This window comes from Geotrypetes seraphini, chromosome 10 (assembly GCF_902459505.1).
Source record: "Geotrypetes seraphini chromosome 10, aGeoSer1.1, whole genome shotgun sequence".
Classification (NCBI taxonomy): Eukaryota; Metazoa; Chordata; class Amphibia; order Gymnophiona; family Dermophiidae; genus Geotrypetes; species Geotrypetes seraphini.
Genome location: NC_047093.1, coordinates 65,293,388 through 65,307,010, shown reverse-complemented (window position 1 = coordinate 65,307,010; position 13,623 = coordinate 65,293,388). Strand labels below are relative to the sequence as shown.

The following is a 13,623-nucleotide window of genomic DNA, read 5'->3' as shown; positions in this document are numbered from 1 at the left end:
CTACAGCAGCGCTTAAAATCCATTGTAGGCTTCGACCTTCGTCATGGGAAAGACTTGAGAGGCGAGATCAAATTCAATGATGAAAAAGATCCCGCCTAAAAAAGAAAGGGAAACGAAGGAAAAAATATATATATACTAGTTTTTTAGCCCGTTACATTAACGGGTGCTAGCAGCCCTTCTCCCTTACGTTTACCTCCTCCCTGTCCAGCAGCACCTCCCCTATTCCCTGCTCCCCCCATCTAGCAGTAGCCCTTCTTTACTTTTTGTGTTTATAATCTTTATTCATTTTCTTTTGTTACAACAAGTGTTTTAAATATACATATTAGAATCTTAAACATATACACTTGATAAACACACTTATTATTATCAAGTTTAACATTTTTTAGAAAATTAATTTTATACAAAATTTATAATATTATGCAGTAGATCTAAATTTATATAATTTCTTTTAAATGTGTTAATCCCCCCTCCCTCCCTCCCATTCAATCAATAATATTTAAAAACATCTTTATTGTAAATTCATTCAACATTAATATAGTGTGTAAAAACCAAAAATAAAGTCCCACCCCATTCCCTTCTAATCAAATTTCTATCTTGGGAAAAGTTAATCATTCATTACAAAAATCTGTTAATGGTCTCCATATCTTTTGAAATTTATTAAATATCTTTTGAAATTTACTTTACTTTTATCTCCTCCTGTCCAGCAGCACCCCCCCCATTCCCTGCTCCCCCTGTCCAGCAGTAGCCCTTCTCCCTTACTTGTACCTTCCCCACTGTCCATTAGGAACCCTTCTCCCTTACTTGTACCTTCCCCACTGTCCATTAGGAACCCTTCTTCCTTACCTGCAAACCATGCAGCCTTGGGGATTTTGGTAGGCCGGGCCACCTTACATTTTAGAAGTCCCCCCACCCCATTCCCTGTGCAGCAGGGCAGCAGCATTTATTTTCTTTTCTGTCCGTCTCCCTTGCCAAATTTCAAAGCCGCAAGCAGCGGCGGCTCCTCGACCGATCCGCGCTTACAACGGCCCCACACTCGCGGTCTGGCTTGCTCCCTTACTAAAGCTTTTCACGGTGGCAGCTCCTCTTGCATCTGGACCTGTGTCCAAACCTTTTCCGAAGGCTGACTCCCATGAAAATGTTATTTTTCTGTTTAAAGCCACGGCGGCAGCTTCTCTCAAGAGGCGCACCAGCATCAGAAGCCTTGTCTCTGACGTTGTGACCTCAGAGAGGTTTCCGACGCTGGTGTGGCTCTTGAGAGAAGCTGCCGCTGCAGCTTTAAACAGAAAAATAACATTTTCATGGGAGCCAGCTTCGGAGAAGCTTTGGACACAGGGCCGGATGCAAGAGGAGCTGCCTCTTTAAATTTTTAAGAGGTTCGCAACTACCCGCAGCATGCATTCGCAACTGCCTTCCTGCCTGACACTCGCTGGTGCCCTCAGTTCTTCATTTTCCACAGAGTGAAGAAGGAGAAATTAGGTTCTTACCTGCTAATTTACTTTCTTTTAGCTTCTCCAGACCAGTAGAGGTTAATCTTTACGAATGGGTATATATCCAATCATGACCAGCAGGTGGAGACTGAAAACAAAACTGTGGGACAGTATATAATATACTCCCTTCTCTATTTACATCAGTCTGCTGAATAGCCAAGCAGAACTAAGAACTGGAAAACAGAAAGAAAACAATACTCCGAACAGGAGTAACAAATAACATACCCAAATGCTGTTGGAAAATGCAGAGGAGAAATACCAGAAGGAAAATGTCCCCACAGCTCGCCAGCTGAGCCACAACCGCTGTTCTTTAATTCTCCCCGGCCCTAGAAAAATACTAGAACCCACAGCAAAAAACAAAAACTGCCCGCGAAACAGCCCCAACAACAACAACAACAACAACAGACAGGGTGGGGACCTCTACTGGTCTGGAGAAGCTAAAAGAAAGTAAATTAGCAGGTAAGAACCTAATTTCTCCTTCTTTAGCACTCTCCAGACCAGTAGAGGTTAATCTTTACGAATGGGACGTACCAAAGCAGTCCCTCACACGGGCAGGACCCCCGAAGGGCTGACACCAGAACACACACATACCGAACACCGCGTCCTGACGCGCCAGAACATCTACCTGAAAGAGTCTGACAAAGGAATACAAGGAACACCAAACCGCAGCCTTACAAATGTCCACTGGAGGCACAAGCGACGACTCAGCCCAAGAAGCCGCCTGACCTCGAGTAGAATGAGCTTTGAGAAACTCCGGAACGGGCTGCTGCCCCAGAAGAGAAGCGGAAGCAATAGTCTCCTTCATCTAGCATGCAATAGTAGCCCTAGAAGCGCCAGCCCCCCTAAGAGGACCAGTCAGAAGGACAAAGAGATGATTTTAGTTCCTGATCACCTGGGTCCGTTGCACATAAGAGCGAAGGACCCGACCAACATCCAACTTGCTCAGCTGTCTTTGCTCAGAAGAGCCCTCCAAACTACCCAAGACCGGGAGGACCACAGATTGATTGACATGAAAAGGAAAAACTACTTTCGGCAGAAAAGGAAGGAACAGGCCTCAAGACAACCTGCTCCCTAGAAAACTCCAAGAAGGGAGCCCTACAAGAGAAAACCTGTAGCTCAGAAACACGCCTAGCGGAAGAAATGTCCACCAAAAAGACCGTCTTCAGAGTAAGGTCCTTCAAAGAGCAGCCGCCCAACGGTTCGAAGGGCGGATGCATCAGAATATAGAGAACCAGACTGAGATTCCAAGAGGGAATAGAGGACCGCACGGGAGGCCTGAGCACCTTGGCCGCCCGCAAAAAGCGAATCACATCAGGAATGGCTGTCAAACGCTGACCCGTCACAAACCCCCGAAAGGCTGACAAGGCCACAAGCTGAACCCGGAGAGAAGCCGAAGCCAGGCCTCTATCCAGGCCATCTTGCAAGAACTCTAGGATGTTAGGCATAGAAACGCGAAGAGAGACCACTCCCCGCATCTAGCACCACCCCTCAAAGAAGTGCCAAATCCACACAGAAGCCTGAGAGGTAGAAAGCCTCCAGGACCTCAAGAGAGTAGAAATCACCCTATCTGAATACCCCTTCTTACCAAGGCGACCCCTTTCAAAAGCCAAGCCGTAAGACAGAAGGGAGACGGGTCGAACATGGGAATGGGACCCTGCGTCAGAAGGTCGTCCAAGGGAGTCAGAGGAAGAGGATCCGCCACCAGAGTGTCACCAGATCTGCGTATCACGGATGTCGAGGCCAATCTGGAGCCACCAGAACCACCAGACCCGGATGGCGAACAATGCGGAGAAGAACTCTGCCCACTAATGGCCACGGAGGGAACATGCACAACAGCCCCTCTGTTGGCCATGGTTGAACCAGAGCATCCAGACCCTCGGCCAGTCCATCCCTGCAACGACTGAAGAAGCGGAACCTCGGCATTGCCACTCGTGGCCGTCAGGTCCATCAGGGACTGACCCAAGCCTGCATTATCAACTGAAAAGCCACAGGGCTGAGACACCACTCTCTGTGATCTAAGATGTGACTGAGGAAGTTCGCCTGAACATTCTCCACCCCGGCCATGTGAGAGGCCGAGAGGTCCAGAAGGCGTGACTCCGCCCCAAAGCATGAGCCGAGCTGCCTCCTCAGCCACCTGAGCGCTCTTGGTGCCTCAACGATTGACATAAGCCACCGCTGTGGCATTGTCAGACCGGACTCTGACCGACTTGCCCATCAAGAGGGAGCGGAAGGCTAACAGCGCCAGAGGGACGGCTCTGGTCTCCAACATGTTGATCGACCAGGACGCCTCCTCCATGGACCAGGTGCCCTGAGCTGAGTGACCTAGACACTGAGCCCCCCCAACCGAGGAGACTGGCATCCGTGAAAAGCACCGTCCACTGTGATAGATCCAGACTCATCCTCTGGATCAGATGAGAGGTCTGGAGCCACCAAAGAAGACTGCAGCGCGCCAAGCCTCGCAGAGGGACAGGGACCTCCAAACTGAGCCTCTGGGGTGACTATCTACGGAGCAGAGCATACTGAAGAGACACATGTGGGCCCGCGACCACCTCACAACATCCAGGAACGCTGCCATCGACCCCAAGACTTGGAGGAAATCCTGCGCCCGAGGACACCGGGACGCCAAAAGAAGGCGAATCTGAGATTGCAATATGCTTACCCGGGCCTCTGGAAGGAAGACCTTCCCCAAGGAGGTGTCGAACAGAACCCCAAGGTACTCCAGATGCTGAGCGGGGACCAACCGACTCTTGGAAAGGTTGACCACCCAGCCCAGTGACTGGAGAAACTCAACCACCCGAGCCGTAACTCGGGCACTCTCCTGCAACGACTTCGCCCGAAACAACCAGTCATCCCAGAAGGGGTGCACCAGAATGCCCTCTGACTGCAATGCCGCCGTGACGACCACCATCAACTTGGCGAACGTCCGGGGAGTCGTGGCCAGGCCCAAGGGAAGCACACAGAACTGATAGTGCAGACCCAATATCGCAAAGCAAAGAAAGAGCTGAGGAGAGGCCCGAATGGAAACAGGCAAGTAGGCCTCTGCCAGAGCGGGAGAAGTCAGGAACTCCCCGGGCTGAACAGCCAGAAGGACAGACTGCAGTGTGTCCATGCGAATAAAAGGGAATTCTGAGAGTCCTGTTGACCTCAGTTTAAACCAAGGATGGGCCGAAAGGTCCCCTCCCTTTAGGGCCCCATAAAGGAAATAGCGTACAAGCCGATACCGCACTCCTGAGGGGACACTGGACAACTGCTTTGAGATCTAGCAAGCGCTGAAGGGTCTGGCGAAAGGCTAGCGTCTCCCATGCCACCTGACATGGAGAGGCTAGATATGATCCGGCAGAGAGCGGGCAAAATTCAAGTACATAACCGTCCCGCACCACCACCAGGACCCACTGATCGGACGTGATCTTGGCCCACTTGGGAAACAAGTTGCGAAGCCGGACACCCATGGGAACCAAAGGGGGCGCCGGCAAAGAGACATCACGCAGGACAGGCAGCAGGGGAACCGGGGGGGAACTCCTAGCCCCCCGATGGGCCCCCTGAAAAGACTGCATGCGCTAAGCCAACCGACCCCGGGGAAAAACCGGAAGCCTGGAAAGAAGCAGTCCCATGCCCCAGGCGAAACTTGCGAAATTCCCGCAGACGCCCCCGGACAATGCCAACCTGAGATGCCGGGCGGGCACGGTCCTCAGGCAGACGGGGCACCTCAGAGTCCGTCAGAGTCTGAACCACTGGATCTAAGTCCTCTCTAAACAAAAAACAACCCCCGAAAGGGAAATTTTGGGAAGTTCAGTTTTGGACGCGGCAACCGCCGACCAAGCGCGAAGCCACAAGGTACAGCGTGCGGCCACCAAAAGTCCCAGACTTAGCAGCACCAAGTCACAAAGAACAACCGAGAGGAACGAGGCAGTCATCTCAAACTTCACCACCTTCTGATCCACTAAGGACCAGTCATCAGACTCACGATCCAGGACATGCTCAGACCACCGAAACACGGTGCGAGCCACCAGCTCCACACAAATAGCCGCCTGGACCCCCAAGGCAGAGACATCAAAATTATACTTAAGAAGTGTCTCTAACGTACGCTCCTCAGAGACCCTAAGAGCAGAACCGTCCATAAAAGGCACGGTATGCCACTTAGGAAATGCCGAGACCACCGCGTCCCCCATTGGCGAAATTAAGGTAGCCCTACCCCCCTCCGGGATGGGATACCCATGAGCCAAGGCGCACACCAAACGAAACGGCGCCCGTAGGCCACTGCACCAACACAAAATCTCAAAAATCCTGAAGCACAGGAAAAGAACGGGAAACAGGACAGACCCCCTGAAGCAGAGGGGCCCCCATACGCGGGGTCTCCGGTGGCGCAACTTCAAAAATGCAGCACCAAGGAGACCTGCTACATCAGGTCTAAAAGCTCATCCCTCTGAATAAAAAGCGCACCATGGACGCATCTGCTCTGGAAGACGGGAAACCCGCCGTCCCGCTGCCAGCGGGCATCCCCTCTAGAGGATCCTGGAAGCCCGCCAAAGCAGCCAGGTCCTCAACCATGCCAACACGCTCCTCCGACCACCAATTCGCAATCCAAGCCCCCCCCGCGGGCGCTTGGATGAGGGAGGAGGAAGAGGGGACGCCAAACGAAAAGAGGGAGGCAAAGCCAAAGGGGGCGCGGAGGGAAACCACCCCCGAAACCCCCCAGGTGCACATGGGACCCCCAATTGTCTGCACAAAGAAAGAAATTAAATTGGGGACAAAAAAAGACTCCCTGCCCCAGCAGGGGTCCCTGCTGAAACCTGCCCCTGTGTTTGCAATACAGGGGGAAGGTCACCTGAGGTTGCAGACAAAATGGAGGGGCCAGACAGAGAAAATGGCGAAGTTCCCGCCAAAAATGCTCCCTCCATGGCCTGTAGCGGCTGAGAAGGCTGAACAGTCCCAGCCGCTAAAACAGGCAAGTCGGCATCAGCTGTCAAAAAATCAGCTGAGAGGGAATCCTTCGGGGAATCCCTCCGTGGGCGGTTGGGGAAGACCGGGCTTCCCCACTGCTCCCAGCCGACTCGCGAGGCACCATCGGCGGGGAGCTCTGGACGCCTGCAGCCGCTGCCGACGGAGCTCCACCACCTCACCGGGCCAAACTACCGGTTTCAGTCCGGCCGCGAGTGCCTCGCAGCTGGACCTAATTGTGTCCTACTCCCCCGGAGAAGGGCACAATTGCTCCAGACGTGACCTAGCTAGAAACAAAGTGCCGGTTAGAAGAAAAAATACAGTAAAAAACATTAAACTGACAGGGAAGCAACCCTGCAGACCGGCACTACCTCAGGATTTTTTTTTTAACAGAACAGACTCCACAGGCTCTCGAAGCAATATGCCTTGCTTGATTTAGGGGGCAAGGCTTACTGCTGAGGCTCCTCTAGAAAAATGTGGGGAGGTGGAGGAAGTGGGGGGAGGGACCCCGCTCGAGACCCGCCGGGTTTGACACCCCCGAGGTCGGACGGACCCCAAACAGGGCCCGCCCAAGCTCTGTCCAGCCAAAAACAGGGACTAGAAACCCCCTAAACAAATTCCAACAGCCCTACCAAGGGAGATGGGTACAGATCACTCAACACCTGCTGGAGACTGAAAGAAGACTGATGTAAATAGAGAAGGGAGTATATTATATACTGTCCCACAGTTTTGTTTTCAGTCTCCACCTGCTGGTCATGATTGGATATATACCCATTCGTAAAGATTAACCTCTACTGGTCTGGAGAGTGCTAAAGAAGTGTACTTTTTTACTGACTCCGTCAGTTGCCAATTGCCTTCCCATTCCATTTCTCTTTTATTGTTCCTTTTGTTATTTCTTTCTTTTTCAAAACAACAACAACAAAATATCTACTATAATAAAACCCTAGCCGCGCATACGCACTCTTACCTGCGTGTTCCGTGATCTCTTATCTGTGATCAGTAGGTCCGTGGCCGGCAAGACTGCATATGCGAGCTTACAACGGCCCCACATTCATGGTCTGGCTGGCTCCCTTATTAAAGTTTTTTGCAGTGGCAGCTCCTCTTGCATCCGGCCCTGTGTCCAAAGCTTCTCCGAAGCTGGCTCCCATGAAAATGTTATTTTTCTGTTTATCCCAGGACAAGCAGGCAGCATATTCACTTTTCAGACTGTCCGTGCCGGGCTCCATGGATGACGTCACCCATATGTGAGAATATGCTGCCTGCTTGTCCTAGGAAAATGCGCTCTCTTTATGTAGAGGGAGTGAAACCTGTAAAAATTCACCATCTGATATTGACTCAGTATGGATATAGCATGAAAGGTTTAAAGCAGGAAGAACAAGTGTGACCTATGAAGGTCATTCTGGTCACCTATCAAAATTGTACACAGAAGAGCACATTGACAGGATGGATACCTTGATTAGAGAAGACCGACGGGTAATGGTGTCTCAATTGACTGCAAATTTGGATATCAGCTATGGATCTGTATTTGCCATAATGCTTGATGACTTGGGATACAGGAAAGTCTGTGCACGATGGGTTCCCAACCAGCTTACCGATCTGCACTGTAAGCAACAGCATGTGGAGGTTGCGACCCAGTTCCTGAGACAGTATAAAGAAAATCCGAGTATTCTGGAGAAAATTGTTACCAGCCACAAGACATGGGTGCATCACTGTGATCTGGAGAGCAAAAGAAAGTAGCCAAAAAACTTCTTCTCTGCAGGAATGCAGAAGCTAGTAGAACGATACAACAAATACATCATCTTGCATGGGGACTATGTGGAAAAGTGATGTGCTCAATTGCTCACAGTTACTTCTATAAAAATATATTTTACCTTTACTTTTTGATTTACCCTCGTATTTATATTACTGGAAATAGAACCTAGAGAATAAAATGACAAAGTTTGTTCATATTCCATCCCTGCAAACTCTGTCCCCGTCCACAAAACTCTGTCTGATCCCAACCGTACAAGCCTCAAATAGCTATGATTTTGTAATGAAATCATTTTATTAATGTATAAAAAGAAACAATATTCTGTACAACTGTCATTTTATAAATCACAAATATAGAACAAGGATCTCCCCTCCCCCTCAAAAATATCCACCAACGTACTACAAATGCTGCATAGAAAAATCATGCTAACAGAATACTTCAGTCACATACACAGTACACAAATGATAAACATAAATTAAACCAAAATCCTAAGAAGCCACACACCTTGTACGTAGTACAACACCTATATAGATATATAAATAAAGGAGTCAGTCAAAGGTTTTATGTACCGACTTCATAACCCTGAACTTAGCTGCAGCATGTCACACTCTTCAATAACAGACATACTGGAAGGAAAGGAGAGAAGTGGATCATTTATTTGACTGTCTGCTCCCAGTCTAGGATAAATACACCAGTAGACAGTGAACTGCCTTTACTTTCAGCCATATTGGAAGAATATAAGAACATAAGAATTGCTGCTGCTGGGTCAGACTAGTGGTCCATCGTGCCCAGCAATCCACTCATGTGATAGCCCATAGGGCAAAGACCAATACCGTAACTGAGACCAGCCCTACCTGTGTACGTTCTGGTTCAGCAGGAACTTGTCTTGAATCCCTGGAGGGTGTTTTCCCCTATAACAGCCTCCGGAAGAGCGTTCCAGTTTTCTACCACTCTCTGGGTGAAGAAGAACTTCCTTACATTTGTACGAAATCTATCCCCTTTTAACTTTAGAGAGTGCCCTCTCGTTCCCGCTACCTTAGAGAGGGTGAATAACCTGTTTTTATCTACTAAGTCTATTCCCTTCATTATCTTGAATGTTTCAATCATGTCCCCTCTCAGTCTCCTCTTTTCAAGGAAGACGAGGCCCAGTTTCTCTAATCTCTCACTGTACGGCAACTCCTCCAGTCCCTTACCATTTTAGCTGCTCTTCTCTGGACCCTTTTGAGTAGTATTGTGTCCTTCTTCATGTACGATGACCAGTGCTGGACGCAGTATTACAGGTGGTGGTGTACCATGGCCCGGTACAGCGGCATGATAACTTTCTCTGATCTTTTGGTGATCCCCTTCGTAATCATTCCCAGCTTTCTGTTTGCCCTTTTCACTGCCGCTGTGCACTGTGCAGACGGCTTCATTGAATTGTCGACCAATACTCCCAAGTCTCTTTCCTGGGAGGTCTCTCCGAGTACTGCACCGGACATCCTGTATTCGTGTATAAGATTTTTGTTACCGACATGCATCACCATACACTTATCCACGTTAAACCTCATTTGCCATGTTGCGGCCCATTTCTCGAGCATGTTTGTCACGTTGCAGGTCTTCGCAATCCTTCTGTGTCTTCACTACTCTGCAAATTTAATCACCTTGCTCGTCATACCAATTTCCAGGTCATTTATAAATATGTTAAAGAGCAAGGGTCCAAGCACCGAACCCTGCGGCACTCGTGACACTTTTCCAGTCCGAGTATTGTCCATTTACCCCCACTCTCTGTTTCCTATCCGCCAGCCAGTTTTTAATCCACATGAGTATTTCACCCTCTATTCCATGGCTCGCAATTTTTTGAAGTAGTCGTTCATGCGGGACCTTGTTGAACGCCTTCTGAAAATCCAGATATACAATGTCGACCGGATGTAGGGATGAGAGAATACAATCATATAGGTGATATGTAGTTGCCTCACTGCTCCCAGCCCTTACCAAATCCATCAGCAGACATTCTGAACTGCCACAACATACCTGCAGCATGAGACACCTCTATTTCCTTTAAATCTTGGCATTCTTTTTCCAACAATAACAGCTATGATGGACAAACCAGCTTGAACCTGTGACGTCCAGGTGGAAAGGCAACCACTTTCCAGGAGCTGCTATTCTACCTCTTAGACATTGAAATTAAAAGAAGGAAGAAGGAAGTATGAACATTTAGAATACCTATATTAATATAGATCCAGTACTGTACCATATGTGACCAGGAGATAGACTTGATGCAAGGACAGTTACTTTTTAAGATAACATGCTCAAGAGAGAAGTGGTAAGGTGCTTTGAAGGAGAAGGGATACCTCTAGAGCAAGCTGTGGAATATGTTGATGAGGGACCTTTGAGGGCAGGGGTGGTAGGGATGGAAGGGCAGAAGATAGGAAGTTGAAGAAATATCCCTGTGAGATTATGCTGAGCACCCATTGGTCTGTCGTGAAAATAAATGGGTTAGTCACCCTCCCACTGGCAAATGGTCAAAAACTAGGATTAGGCTTAAGAGGAACTAATTGAGAAGATAGGGGTTGTTTATGGTCTCGTGAACGCTGTTTTGGAGTGTAAGGTGAAGACTGTGTCCTTGGAAGATTGGGTCTTTTGTAAGGGAATCTTCAATGAGGATAATACTGTTGAAAAAATTGTTGATATACAGTCTACGATAAGAGAAGGTAGAAGAAGGCCTATGAAATGGTTGAGGCTGATCAGGAGGGTGAGCTGAAAGTTCTCTACTGATTGAAGAGTCTTCTTTAAGTTGGGAAACGGTTGCTTGCACCTTCTCAACAAAGAGATTGTCACCCAAACAAAGAGAATCCGCCAATCTGTCATGGAAGTACTCCCTGAGGTCCGACGCTTGAAGTCATGCTGAGCACCTAGCGGCAATTGCCACCGCTGCTGTTCTAGACATCATATCATAGGCATCATAATTTGTCTTTATTAAATAGTAAGTAGATTCTTGTAATGGAACATGAAGACTCAGAAGCTCCTCTGGAGAAGCTTCTGCAGAATGGAATGTTGAAAATGTAGGATTTGCAGCTGGTGAGCAATAATTTTGGAAGATAGAATAGAACCTTGATAGACCTTGCATCCTATAGAATCAATCAGACGATAATCCTTCCATGTGGGGGGGGGGGGGGGAGGAGGGTAGACAGAGGGAGATTTTATCATCTTGGCCTTTTTGAGAGCAGACTCCAAGACCATTGAATGATGCGGGAACTGCTGTAATGACCAGGTGCCTTTTGTACCTTGTACTTCAAATCTAAACGTTTAGAAGCTGTTGATACTGATAAGAGCTTCTGCCAATTAGAAAGCTGTAAGTCCTGCAATACCTGATGGACTGGGAGTGCTACACGCTCTTTTAATGGAGTTTGACAGGATTGGAGGATAGACTGGAAATCCTTAGTACCTGTCAACGTTGCAGCCTGATTAAGACTCAAGAGATTACAAGAGATTAGATACCTTCTGTAGAAATTTGGGATAAAAGAATTCCTCAGTCAGAGCTGGTTGTGATATGGGCTGAACTGGTTAGGAAGTTCTGGAAATGGGAGTTCCACCTGATCTGCTCAGTCCTGAAGAGAAATAGTATTCTGTGCTGGAGAAGAACAAACAGGAGAGCAGGGACTCCAAATTAAATCCTGTGGAACATCCAGTGAACGGGGTAAAGGAATTTCCCCTGAAGGGTTCAGGCCCTCACATTGAAGACACTGCTGGGCCACTAACAGAGGCATAGAGGATGCAGGAATAGAAGGCTGTATTAAAGCTGTGCTGTCCTGCATAAAGTTCTGAAAAAGTGAGAAAAAATTAGAAACTGCATGAAGTCTAAAATAGTGGAAGAAGGCTGTGACTGAATAGTTGAGAGGGAGAACCATTTAGGAGGAACTGGGTCCTGACTAGGAGGAGGTGAAGAGGTTGCTCTTTCAGATTTAATATTCTTAGAAGTACCTTCCTCCTGCTCAAAAGGAATAAAACACTTTGAGCGGGAGGAAGGGTTTGATCCTTTGCTGCAGTTGCTCCATGACAAAACAAAAGGATTAAAGATATATATGGATTGAAAACCTGAAGCGACTTCAGCTTCTGAGGATGCCTTTGTGGCAAAACGCAAGATTGTGTTGGGCTGGCTGAGTGCTATTTTGTCTGAAGCCATCAGAGACAAATCAAAAATGACATGATGTTATAAATATCACAGGAGTAAAGTCTATGGGAATCGTTGGTGATTTGGATTTCAGAGACTGGACATTAAGAGACTGATGTTCCAGGTTTTCTACACAGTAGGGGTGTAAGCTCTGGTTATATTATAATGTTTTATTATGGAATGTTTTATGTGTATTAGTGGTAGGAGTAGGTAAAGTAAATTTATTGTGAAATAGGGAAAAGAAAGAGTAAAGTGACTATTTATAGTGCATTAGCTTCTTCTCTTTTTTGTATATATTAAAAATTCAGATATTGAGGAAGCTTTATCTATATTAAGTCCTAATTGTATATTGATTGGTTTACCATGCATATTCATTGTAGATATCCTGAAAACCTGTCTAAATAAAGCAGGGTACACAATGCCATTTTCTCTGTCTTCATAACCACATAGATTCTGGTCTGGTGAGGATGCTAAGGAAGATTAGTACATCAACAAAATAATCAGACTTCTTATGGCCATTTCTGTACCTGATCTTGTGAAATTGGATGCAAGGCAGCATAATCTCAGAGTCTCTAACAAGAGCTGCATTTAAACTATTTTCATAGTCAGGGAGTTTAGTTATATTCATTAGTTTCAATAAAGGATGACAGGGAGAAAGACCAATTTACTGTATTTTAAAATTTTGTGCCAATTCACATGCAAGCTGAAGTATGATGCACACCTTTCAGTCATTTTTCCAATCTTCTGATTCAATGACTGGAAATCTGAATCTCTGGACAACACCACACTATTGATTTCTTTCAGGATGTTTTCTTGCTGGGTCTTGTGCTGTTCTAAATCCCTTGTATCTGCTTGAAGGGATCTATGACAAAACACATCATAGTATAACCTACTTATCTGGTATCTGGAAAACCTGCTCTATTTTATGCAAGTGCAAAGTACCTTAACTGCTGATCTGCTTTCACAAGCTTGAATGCTGTGTCCTGTGCTCTTCTCTCTAATTCCTCTGCATCCTTTTCGGTGTGAGACAAATGTACTTTAGCATCACTGTACCTCTGAATGAGCTCTGTGGTCTACATTAAAAAAAAGATAAATGTCAAGTGTATTTCTGTAGAAACTGCAGCTCAGTCCTCTCACAGAAGAGTTTCCTGAGAGGAGCTCCTTTAGTGTACCTAGCTAGTTTTGAATTCTAGTTCAAAAGACTCTCTCCAAGCAAAAAAAAATAAATTTGAGTTTAATTACTGTAGATAAAACGGCATCCATTTGGTGGCTGCAAACAAGATGCTAGGAATTATTAA

At 47.1% G+C, this 13,623-nt stretch overlaps 1 protein-coding gene across 3 annotated transcripts in view; it reads right to left on the bottom strand.

Annotated features, from left to right (window-relative positions):
- The window catches only part of CNTRL (centriolin), a 350,863-nt gene that overhangs the window by 75,093 nt on the left and 262,147 nt on the right, over positions 1-13,623 (bottom strand). For all 3 annotated transcript variants that reach the window (XM_033961428.1, XM_033961427.1, XM_033961429.1), the window contains 2 exons: positions 13,268-13,398; positions 13,047-13,187 (listed from right to left, as the gene is read on the bottom strand). In XM_033961428.1, coding sequence (XP_033817319.1) covers positions 13,047-13,187; positions 13,268-13,398 — 272 coding nt within the window. The remainder of the gene's footprint in view (positions 1-13,046; positions 13,188-13,267; positions 13,399-13,623) is intronic.